The 22,020-nt window shown below is 37.3% G+C and overlaps 1 protein-coding gene across 2 annotated transcripts in view; it reads left to right on the top strand.

The window, feature by feature from the left end:
* LOC148645905 (von Willebrand factor A domain-containing protein 7-like) overlaps window positions 1-9,762 on the top strand; it is a 49,829-nt gene extending 40,067 nt beyond the window's left edge. For both annotated transcript variants that reach the window (XM_088610365.1, XM_088610367.1), the window contains exons 16-17: window positions 8,596-8,755; window positions 9,088-9,762. In XM_088610365.1, coding sequence (XP_088466491.1) covers window positions 8,596-8,755; window positions 9,088-9,570 — 643 coding nt within the window. In that variant the 3' untranslated portion in view covers window positions 9,571-9,762. The remainder of the gene's footprint in view (window positions 1-8,595; window positions 8,756-9,087) is intronic.
* The last annotated feature ends 12,258 nt before the right edge of the window (window positions 9,763-22,020 follow it).

Here is a 22,020-nt window from a genome sequence, read left to right as displayed (position 1 = left end):
CTCAGGCCAATGGTCAAACTGAACGCATGAATCAAGAACTGCTAACCTACTTACGGGTATATATCTCATCCACCCATGATAACTGGGTGTCATTGCTTCCATGGGCAGAGTATGCTCACAATTTGTTATATACTTAATCTACGGGCATGTCTCCCTTCAAGCGTGCCTTAGGTTATCAGCCTCCTCTCTTTCCAGACTCCCCTCCTGACACGGAAGTGCCATCTGTTCAGGAATATATCACTAACCTGCAGGACTTCTGGAGGAAGGCTAAAACTGCCCTTCTTCACACAGCAGCTCAGCAGAAGAACATGGCGGATTGGCACCGTCGAACCATACCCAGATTTCAACGTGGACAATTTGTCTCATCTTGTATTTAAGCACTAGTCTTTCCCTACCTCCCCACTCAGTATTGGTTTTCCTTTCGAGCTTCTTAGTTGCACTACGCCTTCTTCCTCTTGTTACTTAGTTGGTTTTCGGACTTCGTTTTTTTCGGATTACGGCTTGGCTTTGGTACTCACTCAGTGTTTTGGATTACTGGCTTCCCCTGGACTCTCGGATAGCTCTTTCGACTACGGTTTTTCGGATTACCGTATTCTATCTAATTGCATCTCTGACATAAAAATTTGGATGACTCAAAACTTCCTTCATCTTAACTGTGACAAGACTGAAGTCATGCTTATTGGTACCCCCCATCAACTTCGTAAAGCCAGTCCTGTAACCCTGTCTGCAGATGGCTCTGTATTTGAGCTTCAATCAAAATTGAAAAACCTTGGGGTTATATTCGATTCTGGCCTAACATTCGACCCACATGTACAGCATACTGTCAAAACAGTAAAAACAGAAAAAAAGCTTTTTTTCACCTTAGAAATATCGCAAGACTACGCCCTATGCTATCATTAACTGTGGCTGAAAAGCTGATCAACATATTTGTATTCTCTCAAATTGACTACTGCAATGCTCTACTCCCTGGGGTATCTAAATCTACTCTGAACAAGCTGCAGTATGTCCAAAATTCAGCAGCCAGAATCCTGACCAGGTCTATCTAGTGCAAGTGTTCACATTACTCTTATCCTGGAGTGCTTGCACTGGCTTCCGGTCAAATTCCGCGTAGACTTTAAAATCCTCATGCTCACCTATAAGGCTCTGCATGGCTTGGCACCTCAATACCTGTCTGAACTTTTATCGCCCTACTCCCCACCTCACAACCTCCGCTCTTCAAATTTTGCCCTCCTTACTGTCCCCCAAGCCCATCTACATTGTATGGGCGACAGGGCCTTCTCCTGCTATGCCCCCAAGCTCTGGAACTCTTTGCCCAAGGACATTAGAGAGTCACCTTCTCTAAACTCCTTCAAATCCAGACTCAAAACCTTCTTCTTCAGAAAAGCCTTTACTTAACTGGTTCCATTCTTCACCCCTCTGCTCTTCTTAATACCACCTTCCACGGTCTCCTCTATTGTTATTGTTGTATTGCTGTAATTATAATTGTGTCCTATCTTGTGAAATCTTCTTATTTATTGTTGTATTCTTCTTATTTATTGTTATTGTCATCCTGTAAAGCGCTTTGAGAAGCCACCTTTAAAGGCACTATATAAAATAAAGTTTATTATTATTATTATTATTATTATTATTATTATTATTACGGTCTGGCTTCGGTAGCTCACTCCCTGTTTGGATCTCTGGCTTCCCCTGGAGCCTCGGCTCGTTTTTTCGACTAGTTTTCTTTGGATCACGGCTAGGCTTTATCAGCTCCTGCAAGTGGGTTCATTACTTGTTTCGGTTTCACTTACCGAATCCGTAACACTCTGTTTTTATTGAGGATTATAATATGTTGTTCGAGATCAAAAGGAAACACATTTCCTTTTTTTGTGCCCCGAGTTGTTTTCTACATTGAACAGTTTTTTCCCCCGTTTTCTCTATATTACTCATCTTTGTGACAAACAGTACAAAAGCTGTTTAACATTTGGTTCCGACTGCAACTCACACCTCCGAGAGCCCTTTTATTACTTTTATTACTGAAAGGATAACATGGTGCTGTAGCATCTATTAATTCATCTATTATTAGCAGGAGGTAAGCTAAGAATTTAGAAATGTTATGTTATGTTAGAAATGTTATGAACCTTTGAATCAAAAACTGTACAATACCATACATTTCCATCTGTTTTTACAATTAATGCGATCCACTACACTACTCATTTTACCGCAAGTTACCGTATTAATACCGTAAATTCTCACATAGTGCCGCATGATACCACGTGGTACTGCAAGTAAAACAATAGTATCCGGAATTTCCGCAAGGTGGAGCCAATAAAGCTCAACCTCTCATGTTTGAGCTGTCGCCATCAAAGTCTTTAACGAAGATATTACTAATAGTATTAATAATGAATGACCTTGGACAAGCTGTAAGTGTAAACTCAAAGTATTGCCCTGGTCAACATTCTTTTTTTCATTGACCGTCTTTGTAAAAGTAACACCACAGCATTTCGCAATCACGCATTTGTTTCCAATCATGCAAAGTACAGTGATTCACCATGCCTTTCACATGCTCATAAAAGAGATTGATTTAGGAACATTAACATATTACCGTATGCAAACTGTACCATATACAGTATGTATATGTATATTTAATGTCTTAACTGTGCCCGTTTAAGTATTGAATATTCATATCTAATTTTACCACTGAAGGGAAATCTTAGTAGCTGAGCATAAAAAGAATAGGAGCATACTGCAACGCGTGTGAAGGCCATAAACGATATTAATTTTGGAACATAAACATACAGTATATGGCTGGTCTCGCTACTTTAAAGAAAACATACACGAAACATGGTTTCATTATGACCAGAATCGGTCTTGAGATATTTTTAACTTGATTTACAGTATTTGAGAGGTATGTCTTAACACCGATACTACAGTGCTTAAGTACTGCTCACGTATATGTTTCTAGGTTTATATTATGCATTTCATACGGTCAAATTACTTTTGAGCAACTAATAAGAAGCGCGAAACGGTATGCGTTTTAGTTTCGTTTTGTGCTGGGACCCGTGGATTGATTAGAGATATCAAGTACATACAAGTCATTTTTTAAATGTTGTAGTTCGTCTTGAAAAAATGTTACGAGTACATCATCTATCAACAATTACACAGGTTCTGTTTCCATATTGTGGATTTTGGTTACGTAATATTATTTTCTAGATTTCACGTTGTGAATATATGATTTGGGCAAACAGAGCCGCAAAGAAGTACATTATAGGTTGTTGTTGTTTTTTTTGCAGTTTTATCTAGAACAAGCGATGCTTAAATCTTTGTCTGATTCTTGTGAAACTATCCACACGACAGTTACAGTACCTAGGAGTTGACTTCAGTGATGTCACCGATGGGATGTTTCTAAAAATCCATCCTCTGTAAAACGTCTTCTCTAGCTGTCCTGCTAGAGTATTCGCTAATGAAGCTGTGTGTTCTGAGCCTGGATCTCTACATTTCTGTATGAACCAGCTTAGAGGGCTAAAGACAGCTTGTGTTTAAATTGAGTGTAAGGCAATTTATGCTTCTAAAGTCATGGTCAGCATTTATCATTGTACTGTAAACTTGTTCTGTGCCAAGTCACATTATTTTATAGCGTTTTTATAGCGTTATCGAATCCGGTGGCGCTGTGTGTTAGTTTCCTGACTCCCATGTCACATGGTCTGTGATTGAAACCTGTAAAACCGGTTTAATTCGTCACAGCCAGCACTCCGGTTGTAAAGTAGAAGCAGGCGAGATTTCTAGCGAAAAACACCTCCCCCTTCTTCAGGTGTGAGGGTCTTCTGCTCAGAATGAAACGCTAAAATGTAATGTAGGCTCTGAATGGGTTCAATTATGATTTGGGCTTGATTAAGGTCGCTGCCTTTCATCTAAAACCCTACTTGAATCCTTCTAAACTAAAAATCAGTGTTAGTGAGTTCTAAATAAAGAGGTATCCAGGTAACAGTGAAACGGGCGGACAGTCTGGGGAGATCGCCCGTTTTCCATGTAAATAGTTTCGCACCCCTTGGTGTTTCTCTCGCTCTCTCTCGGGTCACCTGATCATTAGCTCGAAAGATTTGAGTGCTTTGTGTATATTCTAATGGTAGTGGGGGCAGGGTGTGTGGGAACAGGTTTGGTTGAAATTGCATTGGAGATCTATGTTCTTCACACTTGAAACATTTTCTCTGAAAGCATTTTCTTCGCAGTTTAACCGATCTTGTTACAGCATGTTACAGTTTACTATTATTAACCATATTAATTTTAAGTGCTTAATGTAAAATCTTGTAAAAATATATTTCCATTGTTCAAATATACATTAAGTCTGACTATCATATAATAAGTTAAATACAAAACTAAAGAAAAAATAGGGTTAAATATAATTCAAAATATTTTGCTAACAATGTTAACTGTTTATGAATAATAAAATGTATTAACTAAGGAGTAGGATGGCACAGTTGTTAGTATGTTTTTTGTTTTGTTTCTTTTTCATAAATACAACAGTAGTACCTGATGTCTCAGTGGCTTTCAAAATTAAATTATGCATGCAAACCTGTGAACTAGAAAGATAACTAAGATATCCATCCATTTATAATGGTGGCAAAGTGGTTAGCATTGCTATCTTGCAGCACTGGGGTCCTAGGTTCAATTCCTGCCATCCTGTGTGTGTGGGGTTTACATGTTCTCTCTGGGTTACATGGTTTTTCTCCATATGTGTGATATGACTCCCTCTCGCACTCCAAAACATACTGGTAAGTTAATTGGTTTATGGGAAAACTGGCCCTGGTGTGTGTGTGTTTGTGTCTGTCTGTCCTGTGATGGACTGGCGCTATGTCCAGGGTGTATTCTGCCTTGTGTCCATTGCTTACTGGGATAGGCTCCAAATCCTCTGTACTGGATAAAGAGATTAGAAATGGAAGTAAAGGCACTGTGTGGATGGAACCATACACAGTGTTAGAAACCCACTATGAAATGGCAGCATCTCACTGAGAATAAAACATTTTATAGTGCTGGCTTAAGGAAACAGCCTTTCCACCTCTCTTGCACATCAGTATCCATACCTAGTTATTTAAACAAATTGCCTCTAATTATAAACATCTTAATATGCTGGCTCTGTGGATCCGCATCAGCTATGTTTGCCCATTCCTTCAATTCATGTGCATCCAACACACAGTTCAATGCCAGCAACTACACATAATCTAAAATACAACCCTTATTTCAGTATCTATGTAAACATATAGTCTGTTAACTTCATCATCTTCATCAAAAGTATGCCTAACCCCATAAGGAAGTGTTCTTGTTATAAGTGTATTCCTCAGCTTTCCGCAAATTATCTTCTTCTTGCCAACATCTCTAGTCTTTTATCCTGCAATAACTTAGCCAACACTTAAATCTCCAAAAGCTGCTTGTGTTAATTTCTTTAAATCACAAATATCATGTGTAAATACTGGCCATGTAATACTCTGCATTGTGGAATAATAGTTTATTTTAAAGGGAACTAGAGAAACTAAGAACTAGAGAAATCAAGAAAGGCTTTTTTTTCTAGAATTAATAAATGCACATCCTGTTCACTGGGGAAATTAAATCCACACTGAGCAATCTTCAATATGTTCAGAATATGACAGCAAGAATCCTATCAGGGATGCATTACACCTGTTTTCAAGTCCTTGCACTGGTTACCTATCAGATTTCGAGTCAACTGTTATTATTGATCTCCGAATTATTGTACTTGACATGACTTCATTCAGCCTTTCCTGAACGTCTATGACAGGCAGAGAGAGTGCTGTTTCTGGTGCGATCTTTTGCAGCTGACATTTCACTGTTTTAAACGAACAAGAAATTAGATTGCTCATAAATCACTTATTCTATATAAACACAGCGTAATTGCCCTCCGAAAATCCTCTTTTTCTTGTTCGTTTTAGAGAACTTGATCGAAACCGATTTTAGATGTCAGAAAGGATTTATTTTCTCTGTATTTCCTACATTGCTTTGTCGAGATTTTAACTTTATATCTAGGCTCAGATTTCAACTATAAATCGTACAGTAATTAATAGCAGTAAATACTGATGTTTATACATAAAAAAGTCATGCCTTGGAGTTTAGACCCCCAAAGGAATGCCATAGACTCAAACTGCAAAATAAACACATACAGAAAGAAAGTATTTGTATTGTAATTGCAAATCCTGGTACTGTATGAGTGATTGGTATGACTTTCCTCATTACAAATCTCTTATTAGAATTTAAATTTCTCTGTAACTCCAGGTCAGAACAGAGAAAATGTAACTGCCTTAAGGAGTTTACGATTATGAACAATAGAAGGATAAGCATGATACGTATGTCTTCTGTCATTTTCTAAGTCATGTTACTGAGCACCAAATCTTATTGAGAATATGAATCCATTTAAGGTTTATACCATTAAAGTAAGGGTTTATTCCATGCTGAAAATGTTTGTACCAGACTTTTTTGAGGCCTGTTTAATTGTGTCTGAAGTCTGATGTTGTAAATGTTATTGTTAAAAAGATCCATGAAAATGTCACTACTAAAGTTAGCTGGTACTGTTGGTATTGTAAGTGGCAAGTAGAGCTCATATTTTAGATTTTGTGTAGTTGCTAGCGTTGAACTGTGTGTTGGATGCACATGAATTGAAGGAATGGGCAAACATAGCTGATGCGGGTCCACAGAGCCAGCATATTAAGATGTTTATAATTAGAGGAAATTTGTTTAAATAACTAGGTATGGATACTGATGTGCAAGAGAGGTGGAAAGGCTGTTTCCTTAAGCCAGCACTATAAAATGTTTTATTCTCAGTGAGATGCTGCCATTTCATTGTGGGTTTCTGGGTTTCTTCAGTGCCTTTACTTCCATCCATTTCTAATCTCTTTATCCAGTAGAGGATTTGGAGCCTATCCCAGTAAGCGACGGACACAAGGCAGAATACACCCTGGACATAGCGCCAGTCCATCACAGGACAGACAGACAAACACACACACACCAGGGCCAGTTTAAATCTAACCTCAGAACCTTTCTTTTCAGAAGACTTAGTGTCTGTATCTGCTTCATTTTCTAATTTTGGTAGCACCTCTAACTGCTTGTCTTTCTTATATGCATTTACTTTGTAATCTGTGGTCCTTTTATCTGTTTTTACATCTACTGTATTGCTTTGAGATGCCACCTTTAATGGTGATATATCAAATAAAGTTTTTTATTATTGTTATAGGGAAACATGATCAGATTTTCCCTGGTTCAGAAAAAAATATCTAAAGTATACTAGTTTGTCACTCTTCTCATTCCCTTTGCTAAATGACTTTTCATACTAATCTGATCAATCTAACTGCCAGTTTTCTGTGCTTTCTCTATCCTGCTAGATTTGCAATTATTCTGAAAATTTTCATCTTGAAATAACTCATTTCTAAATACCTTTTTCACTGTTAACATCTTGCAGCAACTCTGCGACAAAATCTACACTCTGACAGTTCATCCTGCTACCAACATTAAATAAAAAAAATCTTAAGATTTCTATATTTATGTCTTTATTTAGTGGTTTCATTAGTGACAAAGGCTAAACTTTCTTGGAAAAATGTCTTTTATGTGTTGCGGAAAAAACTGACTTGCTTTAACAAAATATGTTTACAAATCTTTTCACCTGGCATTTTCGTAGTTAGAAATTATGGAACGCTCTGTTAAAAGCAAGGGAGTTTTTATGTCCGTTGCAGTTCTTTTGCAACATGAATATAATTATATCGTTATTAATTTCTTGAGATACGCGATTCCATATTATATTCCCTTTTAATCAAATTCTAAAAGTATGCTTTTTGACTCCGGTATCACGTTAGTTAAAGACTTCGAAGCTTAAAATGTTTAGGGAGAAATGGAATACTGGTGTGTATTTTTTTCTTTAAAGTACCAAGACCAGCTATATACTGTATGTTTATGTTCCAAAATTAATATCGTTTATGACCTTCAGATGCGTTATGCTCCTCTTCTTTTTATGCTCAGCTACTAAAATTTCCCTTTAGTGGTAAAATTCCATATAAATATTCAAAACTAAGCGGATTGAAATGTGCACAGTAAAGACATTAAATGATTAAATCTTTTCACTACCAACCAAGGCACCACGAGTGCCCCTGTCGGTCATTTTGGCCAGCCAATCACTTACTGCGGTGCCCTGTGGGTTGGTTACTGTACCGCGGGTTTTTACCGCTCATTTTGAATGGCTGCATCTGTATGTGTGTGCTCTAGGTTCCCTGGTAACATTTTTATTAATGGGAAATCCTTTACCTCATTTTTGACTAGTGGATAAACTTTCTGCTGTTTTTGTGTCATACACACCGTATTTCACTCTTTTTAGTACCCTGGGTATCATTTCTTATACCATGCTAACATGTTTGTTTAGCCTTTCTTCTTTCTGGATGCTTCACTTTATAATTGACCTTCCCAATTCTCTGAATCCCTTAATAAGGCTCTAGCAATTTAGGAACATACATTCCACTGTAGGAACAAGAAAGAGTACATCTCCTGGTTTAGTGATCTGGTGTTTTACTTCTACCTGTCTTAGTTGCTCTCTGACAATAAGTAATTTTCTATATTGTTGTCTTCCAGTCTAAACCTGACCAATGGGGGCAGTGCTGAGGGCTCAGTGACACTTGTAGCACCAAATGGCACAGAATCTGGAACAGACGTGTCACTCACCGTTGAGGTGGCGTCTTCATCCACTGGCAATTTTAACTACATTGTTCTGCGTATCACTGTTGCCAGTAAGGTAAGCCTAAAAGATTAAATATATAAGGCTTGTCTGGTCTTAGTTTAAAATTCAACAGAAAGACTATTGCTGTGCTGCACCAAAAACCAAGTGTGCCATCTGCAGGTAGTTTTGCTGTCTGAAAGAATTGGTGTTTAATTGTACTACTGAATATCAGCATGATTCAGGATCATTGATTAGGCATTTTCCATAATGTCCATAATGAAGGACAGTAGATATACAGTAATATTGTGACAACATGCACAATCACACAACTCATTTTCAAAATGAGTGAGATTTGTATCGTGTTAGGTCTTGCAAAGATAATTGTTTTTTCACCTTTGCCCATTCAGGTGACAGACTTCCGCCCGCCAGTTTGCAACATAACTTGGGTGACAGCAAACTGTACAGAGGACTGCAGCCTAAAAAACTGGGAACTCTCAGCCAACCTGAGTGACGGGAGAGGGTCAGGAATCCAGAGTGTGTACTCCCGCCTGGGCAATGGCTCACTCAGTATCACACGATCACTGGACACAGAAGGCATCAACGTCACTGTGGCCACCTACAGTGCCACCTGTTGCTCCCCAGATGTAGAAATTATTGCAGTGGATGCTGTAGGCAATGTGGGTACCTGCAGGCACTCCATCAGGACCTCAGAAATATCAACTACTCCTCCCTACTCCCCCACTACTACTACCACCACCAGATTCTACTCCACTAACACCACTATCTCTGTCTCAAGTTCCACTCTGTCTATCTCTTCCACAACTGGAGGCTTCTCCTTCACTCTCAAACTGTGCTTAATGCTCTTCCTCACCATCACACTGTCACCTTGAGCTTTTAACTCATGAACAGATAAAAAGCAGCGAGTATGTTACATACTATACATGACAGTACACTACGTACACTTTAATTTCTTTAAAGAAAAAGACATTCAAAAATAAATGTAAACAAAGAACATTACGTAAAAGCATAAGCATGTCATCTTAAAATCAAAGTAAAAAATAAAAAGATTGAAGCGTCAGCAATCTGTTTTATTCTGTTGTGCCTCTGTTCCTTTTAATGTGCTTTTGTGTTTGGAGAACTGGACAAACTAGACAGCTCTCTGTTTCTGTTTCAAGTAAACCTTTTGGATTATTTTTCTCTGATCTTTAAGAATAAAATAAGTGGCTTACAAAAATAGTGGATATCGGAAATTGACCAAGTGGATAAATCAATAATCATAACTCCCAACTTGTAAATAACTTTGCCAAGAATATACCCTAAGGTTGGTATTGTTAAAGGCACATGAGTTTGTTTTCTGGCACAGCTATGGTGAAAAAGAGGGACACTGGGTTAATCATTTGTTTATTAACAATGACAGTACTCACACTAAACAAAACACAACATAAACATACAACACGTTACAATATTATCAAATTTTCAAATAAGGTACCCCTAACTACACAAAAGGCCATACTGCTACAAAGTATATAACTCTTATATAACACCTACAAAGGCCCCCCAAAAAAGAAAAGCTGCCTTCTAAACTAAACAGAATACAACCTGCAGTTAAATGTCTCTCTACACACCTGGATGCTACAAAATGAATCTCCCTATCTCCCTATTCTAAAAATCTACCCACTAAGCAGGAGAGGCTGTTTTTAACAAAGGGATCCTTCACACAGGAAATCAATGTTCAACGTCTTCGTAACAAAAACAGAATAGCAAGCTCTCTTAACAAGGTTCAAATAACCAGACTCCAATCTGGTCTTTCTGGGTGATAAGGACAAGGAGCTCTTGCCACCCATCTTCCTCTCCTGTCTCATACTGTCTCATCTTGTTTTTCTTTTTTCTTGTTTGTATCTGCTTGTTTTTATGCTGTGTTTCTGGACTCTTGATTTACAAGAATCATCTTTATCTAAGGTAAACTAAGGTATACTGTACAATTGCTTTGATCACTGAATCTGGACCCCCTACATCTCAGCAAACATCCCTTTGTTTTGAAGGTGGAAACGTTGACATTTGTCAGGTGTTGCCCTAGATTCTTAAAGACACTTCAGGACAATATTTTAAAGCTTAACTAATAGGAAGGATGTCTGAGTGCTCTTTTGGTTCTTTTGAAATTATGTTCTACATACAGATGCAGCCATTCAAAATGCGCGGGGGATACCGCATTATTTTGCGGTGCGCTTTACGTGGTCTACCGCGAGTTACCGTATATTCTCCTATAATACCGCAATTAAAATAATAGTATCCGGAATTTCCACAAGGTGGAGCTAATAAAGCTCAACCTCTCATGTTTGAGCTGTCGCCATCCAAGTCTTTAACGAAAATATTACTAATAGTATTAATAATGAATGACCTTGGACAAGCTGTAAACTCAAAGTATTGCCCTGGTCCACATTCTTTTTTTCATTGACCGTCTTTGTAAAAGTAACACCACAGCATCTCGCAATCACGCATTTGTTTCCAATCATGCAAAGTACAGTAATTTTTGAGAATCGATTCACCATGCCTTTCACATGCTCATAAAAGAGATTGATTTAGGAACATAAACATATTACCGTATGCTACTGTACTGTATACAGTATGTATATGTATATTTAATGTCTTAACTGTGCTCGTTTAAGTATTGAATATTTATATGGAATTTTACCACTGAAGGGAAATCTTAGTACCTGAGCATAAAAAGAATAGGAGCATACTGTAACGCGTGTGAAGGCCATAAACGATATTAATTTTGGAACTTAGAGATACAGTATATAGCTGGTCTCGGTACTTTAAAGAAAACATACACACCAGTATTCCATTTCTCCCTAAACATTTTAAGCATCAAAGTCTTTAACTAACGTGATACCGGAGTCAACAAGCATACTTTTAGAATTTGATTAAAAGGGAATATAATATGGAATCGCGTATCTAAAGAAATTAATAACGATATAATTATATTTATGTACCGCAACACAAGAATAGTACACGCTGTACATTGTCTTTTGCAACGTAAATTGCAAAAATGCACTTGGAATCTGTCCAAGCCCTACTTTGTCAGGCATTTTCTTTTACCGCAACGGACATAAAAACTCCCTTGCTTTTAACAGAGCGTTTCATAATTTCTAACTGCGAAAATTATTTGCGACACTTATCATTCAACCAGAGCTCGAAATGTCACAAGGATCCTCTAGAGCACAGCAAAGACTGTATTAAAAGAATCGCGTATCTAAAGAAATTAATAAGATATAATTATATTAGTGTACTGCGACAGGGCTGTGTAGGGCTGTTTCACCTCTCTCTTCATGTGACTCTTTTCAAAAGCCATTTAGCAAAGAGGGGATGAGAAGAGTGACAAACTAGTATACTTCAGATCTTTTTTTCTGAACCGGGGAAAATCTGATCATGTTTTCTATAACAATAATAAAAAACATTATTTTACATATCACCTTTAAAAGTGGCATCTCAAAGCAATACAGTAGATGTAAAAACAGTTAAAAGGACCACAGATTACAAAGTAAATACATATAGAAAGACAAGCAGTTAGAGATGCTACCAAAATTAGAAAATGAAGCAGATACAGACACTAAGTCTTCTGAAAAGAAAGGTTTTGAGGTTAGATTTAAATGCACTCAGGGTGCGTGACTGATATCACTGGGGATACAAATCGAGAGCTCTGGGGTGCAGCTAGAGAAGGTCCTGTCACTCACAGAATGTAGATGTTCTTGAGGACAGCTAGAAGACCAGAGTCAGACGGACAAAGGTGGGGAGTAGACAGATAATAAGCCAAATACAGTAGGTACTGAATGAGGATGAGGAATTTGAAGTTAACTCGAAACCTGATAGGAAGCCAGTGCAAGGACTTGTAGACAGGTGTAATACATTCCTGTTAGGATTTTCGCTGTCATATTCTGAACATATTGAAGATTGCTCAGTGTGGATTTAATTTCCCCAGTGAACAGGATGTGCATTTATTAATTCTAGAAAAAAAAGCCTTTCTTGATTTCTCTAGTTCCTAGTTTCCCTAGTTCCCTTTAAAATAAACTATTATTCCACAATGCAGAGTATAACATGCAGAGTATTACATTACAAACGCGTTTTTAATAAAATGCTTTTATTCATTCAGCAGAGAGAGAGCGTTAAACCTGGGCGTAACAGCTGTTCCTTTTTCTGATCACTCGCTCTCTGGATAAACGTCTCGCCTGTCCTGTTCTTTGTTTTCCTAATTTGCTGATTATGCCTTCTGCGTATGTGCTGTCCTTAAGCTGATATCACATAAAGGTGATTTGTAAAATAATGTTTTTTATTATTGTTATAGAGAAACATGATCAGATTTTCCCCGGTTCAGAAAAAAATATCTAAAGTATACTAGTTTGTCACTAGTATACTTTTAATAGTGTCTTTGCTGTGCTCTTGAGATCCTTGTGATATTTCGAGCTTTGGTTGAATGATAAGTGTCGTAGTTTAAATCTCTCTCTCTCAATTCAATTCAAGGTGCTTTATTAGCATGACAGATGGGTACAATCAGTGTTGGGTATTTACTTTGCTTTGAGATACCACTTTTAAAGGTGACATAGAAAATCAAGGCTTTAACTTGCTTTAACTACGCAAGTCTGAGTTATTGCGTCTGTCCTATCTGAACCCGAAAGTATCACAATATGTATCTTTATAGCAGGTGGTGTACAGCTTTTTAGTATAGATTACACTTTTCTAAAATGTATTTAAAAAATAAAAACGATTACAATCTAATCTTTCCACGTTTGATCCCAAGATCCCAAGAAAAATAAATCAAAACGGGGAGAAAGCTATGCTGAAAGTTTATTAAGATACTTAGAAGACAAAAATATCAATTTATGTTTCAAGGGGTCCAGAGGCAAAAATGCCTTGCCTTGCAATCTCCGGGAAACCATTAGTAGCATGGTGAATCAGAGATTCTCAATCCTACCTTCGTACGACTGGAAAAGAATTTGTGATCGGATCAACCAAATGCTTCGTAGAAGGAGGCGCTCTTTTCCTCTAGTCTAAAGTCTGTCCACAAACAAAACATTCCTGTTAGACAAGAGGAATGTAAAAAACAATTACTTTTTGTCAATGAAAACTGGTATGTGTGTCTCTCTCTGCTGGATGTCCCTCTCACTTTCTGCTGAATGAATAAAAGCATTTTATTCAAAACTAATAATATGTTGCATTTGTCTGATTGTGAATCAAAAAACACATATATTAAAACCCAGTACTGTCTGGCGGAATAAACTGAAGAGGTTAGTTAATGCGACACGGAATTACTTTCCACCCCCTCTACATTCTCAGAGTAGAACAGACTAACCTTCTAATGAAAGACGGTCTACCCCCCACGGACAGGAAAAGTGCCCACAGGCACTTAAACTTAATATGGTCAGTAACAGTAAACAGTAACATGGTCAGAAGGAGCACGTACAAACTTTTCCGAAATAACCACATATAAGACTCTGATGCTTAAAATGTTTAGGGAGAAAGTGGAATACTGGTGTAGATTTTTTCTTTGAACTACCAATACCAGCCATATACAGTCTGTAATGTAGGGATTTCTATATGTCTTTATTTAGTGGTTACATTAGTGACAAAGGCTAAACTTTTAGCTTCAGTAACGCGTACATATCTCCCCTTTTTATAAAACGACATGGTTGAAAACTGTTCCAGAGCCACTGTTGTTTCATCAGTGAAAAGTACATCATGAAATGCCTCTCCCTGTTCAATCCTCTGGAAAAAAGAAAAGGAGCATAAAGCGTCTGATGGTCATAAACCATATTCATTTAGGAACAGCATCAGAGATATGTTTTTAACTGCACTGCATCGGAGAGAATACCATAGTGTGTTTTTTTTTACTCCCTGGCGGAAACTGGCTTCCATAAGAATCAGTATGGCTCAGAGATTAAATAAAATTCACCCGCACCAAACAAATGTATATATCTAAATATCACAACATGATCAAATTTAAGTCATTTTAATAACAATGAATAGTCACATAGGCGTTACAATATAAACATTTATATTGATTTAAATCGCGTTTTGATTTAAATCGCAAACGCGTGTTTAATTATATGTGTTTTTTTATTCACAATCAGACAAATGCAACATAAATTAATATCTTTGTCTTCTAAGTATCTTAATAAACTTTCAGCATAGCTTTCTCCCCGTTTAGATTTATTTTTCTTAACTAGTATACTTTAGATCTTTTTTTTCTGAACCGGGGAAAATCTGATCATGTTTCTCTATAACAATAATAAAAAACATTATTTTACATATCACCTTTATGTGATATCACCTTAAGGACAGCACATACAAGGGTTAATTGCACAATGGACCACGCAAAGAAATTTAAAATAGTCTTCTTTAGGTGTGAGGGCAGGAGTGGATCGCAGAAGGCATAATCAGCAAATTAGGAAAACAAAGAACAGGACAGGCGAGACGTTTATCCAGAGAGCGAGTGATCAGAAAAAGGAACAGCTGTTACGCCCAGGTTTTACGCTCTCTCTCTGCTGAATGAATAAAAGCATTTTATTAAAAACGCGTTTGCGTTTGTCTGGGTATTTACTTTGTAATCTGTGGTTTACATCTACTGTATTGTTTTGAGATGCCACTTTTAAAGGTGATATGCAAAATAAAGTTTTTTATTATTGTTATAGAGAAACATGATTAGATTTTCCCTGGTTCAGCAAAAAGACGATTAAAATCTGTAATCTTTCCACTTGTATGTCATTGGAAAATACAAGAAGTTTCTGCTTTGTGTAAGGATGGTATCAAAAAGTAATCTAAGTGGTCAGAAAGCTGTGCTCCTCAAAGCGCTTTACAGGATAAAAACAATAACAACAATAGTGTTAGGCTGGGCAAACGATTTTTTTATAGAAATACAAAATGAGATATAATGATGTGTTCCGGCTAAGACATTAACGAGTACAACCCCCCTCTCTGCGGGAGTGCTGGCTGTGATGAATTAAACCGGTTTCACAGGTATTTTCAAAGTAGAAGGGGGCGAGATTTCCAGCGAAAGACCTCTCCCCCCTCCAAAACCAAGGAAGTACAGTACTTACTAGTTAAGAAAGCTAGGCTCCTCAATGAAATCGCTTTAACATGCTAATGCGTTGGTGTAACAGTCCGGTCGTGGCAAGCTTCCAATGTCAACTCGACTCGATTGGAAGACAATGAACATATTCTAGCCCTAACTGAATTAATAGCAAACATGGTTTACATAAAATAAATTTTTCCAAGAAAGTTTATAATAATACGATCTATAGTTGAAATCTGAGCCTAAATACAAAGAAAAAGCATTTTCAGAGAGCAATTATGCTGTGTTTATGTAGAATAAGTGATTAGGTTTATGAGCAATCTAATTACTTATTCGTTTAAAACGCTATATAAAATAAAGTTTATTATTAATTTGCTGGACAGAGCGGTGAACATTATTATGCATAAGACAAAGATAACGATCCTGATCAGTTTAGCAATCTGTGTACACTGTAAGGTTTTTACTTCTTAAACTTTTAAAATACACGTTTCCAATAGAAAGAAATCCTCTTCCTGGTACAGTACTGTATGTATAGCAAACCAGCACGTCTTTTTTCTCCAATCAGAGGGGTGTCAGATGGTGTCAGCCAATCACCATTCTGAAGCCCTACCATAATCTCTGGTATGGGGAGACCCCAGAATTCTGTCCCATAGTTTATGTAGATGATAGATACTTTTATTGATCCCGTAAGGGAAATAAAGTAAATCATTTTCATTTTAGGAAATTATTAAACGCTCGGTTAAAAGCAAAGGAGATTGTCTGTTATAGTGGACATAAAAACAAGAGTTCGCTGGCATTATATCCTAGAAGACACAGACCGGCGCCAGACCGGGAGAATGCCCGCAGCGTAAAAGAAAATGCCTGATGAACTAGGGATTGGACAGTTTCCAAGTGCTTGTACAATCGATGGAAATGTTCAAATAAATGTGCAAAAGAAATAAACAAAATAATTGTTTATTTCTTAATCATATTGGCTAGCTAATGTCCTCTCTTTGCTAGTTAGTGGCTGTGTTTCTGCGTTGGGTAGCAACAGGTGACTGTTCTCAGGCGGAAGATGTAAACAACTTAATTTTCGTGTTAAATAATTTTTTTAAAATTAAAATTCATTCCATACAGCAATCGCATATTTGGGTACCGTTTCATAAAACATTCATGCTCAAAATGTTTAGGGAGAAATGGAAGACTGGTGTGTATTTTTTCTTTAAACTACCAAGACCAGCCATACACAGTACAGTTTACGTACATACAGTAATGTTTATGTTCCTAAATTAATATCGTTTATGACCTTCAGATGCGTTATGCTCCTCTTCTTTTTATGCTCAGCTACTAAAATTTCCCTTTAGTGGTAAAATTCCATATAAATATTCAAAACTAAGTGGATTAAAATGTGCACAGTAAAGACATTAAATGATTAAATCTTTGCACTACCAACCAATGCACCACGAGTGCCCCTGTCGGTCATTTTGGCCAGCCAATCACTTACCGCGGTGCCCTCCTGTGCCCCGCGGTGGCTTGTGGGTAGGTTACCGTACCGCGGGTTTGTACCGCGCATTTTGGATGGCTGCATCTGTAAATACATATATTTAGATCATTAAATTAATATTGTTATTAATTTCTTTAGATTCGTGATTCCATATTATATTTCCTTTTAATCAAATTTTAAAAGTATGCTTTTGTTTACTCCAATAACGAGCGTATTCACAGGTAAGGCTAGCCTCAGGACAGCACTGCTAGAGCACCACAACTTTGTAACACTTGTTTTTCCGTACTGTAGTTTGAGTATTTGTGTAAGCTGTAAGTTTTCGGGCTGTAAGCTGTAAGCGATTTGGGCACAGAAGGGTTAAAAAGAAGTCAGACAGGCAGAGGGAAGGGGAGGGGTGAAACTGTTACCTGTCCTGGATAAAGCGGTTAGAAAATAGGTGGATTTACACCTGTGAAAAGGGTTCCAATTTTAATGCGATACGGAAGACATTATTCATAATAAATGATCTTGGAAGGTCTGTAAACAGAAAATTTATAATAATAATAATTATAATAATTGCTTACACTTATATAGCGCTTTTCTGGACACTCCACTCAAAGCGCTTTACAGGTAATGGGGACTCCCCTCCACCACCACCAATGTGTAGCATCCACTTTTATAGAAAAGTCATGTTGTGTATCGCCTCTTTTTACACTTGGAAGAACATTCCAATGTTAAAGCGACACTAAAGATATTATTAATAATTCAGGTGTTAATAAAACATGTTTACAAAGAAAGTGGAATACAGTAATACTACCAGCTATATAAATACATATACAGTATTTAGATCCTTAAATTGATATAGTTATAATTTCTTTAGATACGCAATTCCATATTAAAAAATATTATAAGAATTATCAGATTCTAAAAGTATGCTTTTGTTTACTCCGATAATGAGCGTATTCGCAGAAAAGGTTAAAACATTAGGACCTTTCACAAAGTATATTAACTTAATATGGTCAGTAACAGTAAACAGTAACATGCTCAGAAGGAGCACTTAAAAACGTTTCCGAAATAACCTTTGTAAGTAAGACATTGATGCTTAAAATGTTTGGGAAGAAAGTGGAATACTGGTGTATATTTTTTCTTTTAACTACCAATACCAGCCATATACAGTTTGTAATGTTGGGATTTCTATATTTATGTCTTTATTTAGTGGTTACATTAGTGACAAAGGTTAAACTTTCAGCTTCTTGTTACTGACGTACTGTACGCCATACATGTTTGTAATGCCTTACGCCTTGTGATGCGACACGCCCACCGTGTTTTACCACAGCATACCTCGCCCGTTTTGAATGGCTGCATCTGTATTTACCCTATCCTACATCCTGCATACTTCAACACTTAATCACTTAAGGGCATCATGTTGTCTGATCCCAGCAGGTAAGAATGTCTTTCAGTTTTGAGCCATTTACAGGAAAGAGTGCTTTTAACAACAAAAGTTAGAACTCTTGTGATTTTTATCACAATGAAGAATGAAAAGCTTGTGAAAGTTTGCTAAACATTTTTTCTAGAAACAAACCTTTTACTGTCTAATGTTTTTTTTTTCAATTTTTCTCAAGAATGTAAAATGTTTTAAGATTATAAAACTTACAGCTAGATGATTTGTTAAAGCCTTAACACAGAATAGCATCAGCAGGTGGGGATTCAACTTTATTAGATCACTATGACCTGTCCTCTTTGCCAAGCTGCACTCATTGTCTTAACTAGTGGCTCCTGGACAAAATGCAGCTGCATAAACTCAACAGAACAAGTTCAGCTCTTTCAGGAAAGCTTGTGTCGCTTCCAGAACAAAACAGAACAGAATATACCAAGTATAACAAGTATAAGAAACAATGAATGATAGCCCACCTTCTTAAAGACAGGGTGAAGGTGGGTTGTTTTGTTTTAAGACAAGAAAAACATCACTACAGCCACAGTTTGGCTATCCATCAAGTTGTGACACGATGAACCCAATTTACAATATCCTAATTTGTTGAAAATGTTGCTGTACAGAGGGCCTCATCTCATATACATGACAAAAATCATAAGAAAGATTACGAACAAGCCTGCTCATCTTCCTCCAGAAAAGCTTGAAGTCCACCCCTTGCTCTACTCTTAAGCTCTTGGAATAGTTCCCCATGTCAGCTCTGGTCATGCACAGTGGTTTCTGGGGGCTGTATCTCACCTTGCTGCCAAAGGCCCAGACAGAAGAATTCAGAGGTTGGTAAGGCCTAGGATGCACAGGTCTGTAAAAAATGGTGCAATTACTGTAGGTCCCAGATGGCATAGGAATTTGAAATAGTAGAGAGTGCTTCACTTAGCTGGCTGCTGAAGACAGGTCCTTAAGGAAGTTAGGGTGGTGCTGAACTTGAGACAGGATGGGACAACTCGGATGCACACTTGGAGTATGCTCTGATATTCAAGATGTCAAGACAATGGTCCAACTGTATTCATTTCAAGGATCAAGTGGTTTACAGGGTACAAACTTTCTTCTGGTGCAGAGACAAACTTGGGAAGAATTGTGATACATACAGACTCACTCCGCTTACTGGCCTGGCTTCTCGAACTTACAGTCAGGACGCAGATGGCAATGGTTCACATGATTGGTAATGTTGTGAGATAGTCAGTTTCAACGGAAAGAGAGAAAATGTACAAGTGTTCCCTCCAGTACATTCTAAACCAGAAAATCATTGTTGCTGATGACCTTAGTAGGTATAGTGTAGTCTATATAGTCTGTAGGTATATTCCACCTGGATGGTGCAATGGCAGCTATAGTGTGCAAGTACGCTCACCACGCATTAGCTCTCAGTGGGGATGAGAACAGAGTGATGAAGCCAATTAATAGATGGGGATTATAGAATACCCCTGCTCTTTTTCAGAAACACCCTGGGATTTTTAATGACCACAGTCAGTCAGGACCTTGGTTTTATGTCTCATCTGAAGAATGCCTTTTTACAGTATAGTGTGCCTGTCAGGGTGAGTGCCCCCTACTACCCCCCATTAACATCTCTTCCAGCTGAAACCTTGTTTTTTCTTTGAGGGTTAGGGTTAGGTACTGGCCAGACTCACACCTGCTGAGCTTCAGTGGGTTGCCAGTTGTGAGCTGCAGGATGATATGGCTGCTGGCATATTAAAGACTCAGGACATGAATTCTTAGTGTGTTACTCAGAAGCCTGAGCTGCTAGGTTTACTGTCTGCTCAATGCAATAGAAATGTTATTATAAATCCTTAATAAGGCAATTATTAGTTAAATAATATACCTTGTTGCTGCTTCTTTTTATTTCCTGCTTTCAATGTGGGGACTTAGATGTAACTATTTTTTGTTGCTACATCATGACAACAAGATTTCATCAAAATGTGAAAACTGTAAGATAGATGCAGTTTATTGTGTCCCTTGTTTTTACAGAGAACCAGCACATCCTGCTTATCAGGGTTCCATCACATCAACATTCCTAAGATGCTTACTCAAAGGATTTAAGGTGTGACATTTGCCATTCAGGAAAACAGAAAGAAATCCGTATGTTTCCTGAATACAAAATTCTAAGCAAAACAGATTTGTACTACACTTTATGTGACTTTACAGCGATGCTTTTTCAAAATATAATTTATTGTAAATGTAAACAACGTTGAATGTGAAGTATTCAATGTTATGCACAATTAAATTTCTTTTGAAACAGAATAAAGGTTTTTACTCATGTTCACTAGGTTACAAATGATAAAAAAAAGTATTTTTAGGTACAACATATATCCCACAAAGTATAGCCATAAGGAGAAAATGCTTTCAATCACAGTCTGAGCTCTTTGAGCTCTGGCTATACCTCTTCTCTGAGTCCAGATCTCTCTGTAACTGGGCAGCCAAGCTGCTTACAAAAAGCATCTACACAATTTTCTTACTAACTGTTCCTCCTGGACAGGTCAATAGCAAATGGAAAAGCTCTGTTTCATGGTAATTAAATGTTAACCAATCAATTACTGTACATTTTTTTCGAAGGTATCCTAATTTATTTGTAGAAAGTTTTTCCTTGCCTCAGAAATGAATTGCCTCTTCTCTAAATACGTGATGGTTGTCTTTTTTACAGTTCTTTTACAAAACATGTTTTTTAAAAAGTACCCTGCAGTTAAACGAGATTTTAAAAGACGTTTTTAAAAGCATTAACATCCAAAGTGAACATTTTTCGTTAAAAACTGCAGCTTTCAAACACAAACAAATTTTATAATATACTTCCGGTTCCAGAACTGATACTGAAAGAACTAAAGGACTTTTCAGAGCTGTTCATTCTTTGTCGAAATAAATACAGGCTTGAACTGTATTACTGTTACTAATGGTAAGAATTAAGGGAAGCATTTTCCTTCAATATCATATTGTTAATGAGTAAAACACTTTATAGGTACAGATGCAGCCATTCAAGGTGCGCGGAACAGACACGTACTGCAGGTAATGGGCTACGTCCTCGCGGATCGTGACACGCGATGATGCGCAATACCACGGTACGTGATTGGTTAACCAACAGGGGCACTCGTGGTGCGTTGGTCGGTCGTAGAAAGATTTAAATGTCTTTACTGTGCCCATTTTAGTATTGAATATTTATATGGAATTTTACCACTGAAGGGAAATCTTAGTAGCTGAGCATAAAAAGAATAGGAGCATACTGTAACGCGTGTGAAGGCCATAAACAATATTAATTTTGGAATATAAACCTACAGAATATGGCTGGTCTCGGTACTTTAAAGAAAAAATACACACCAGTATTCCATTTCTCCCTAAACATT

The sequence above is a fragment of the Lepisosteus platostomus genome, chromosome 17 (assembly GCF_059453375.1).
Source record: "Lepisosteus platostomus isolate fLepPlt1 chromosome 17, fLepPlt1.hap1, whole genome shotgun sequence".
Taxonomy (NCBI): Eukaryota; Metazoa; Chordata; class Actinopteri; order Semionotiformes; family Lepisosteidae; genus Lepisosteus; species Lepisosteus platostomus.
Note: the sequence above shows the minus strand (reverse complement) of the source record. Positions and strands in the feature narration are given on the sequence as shown.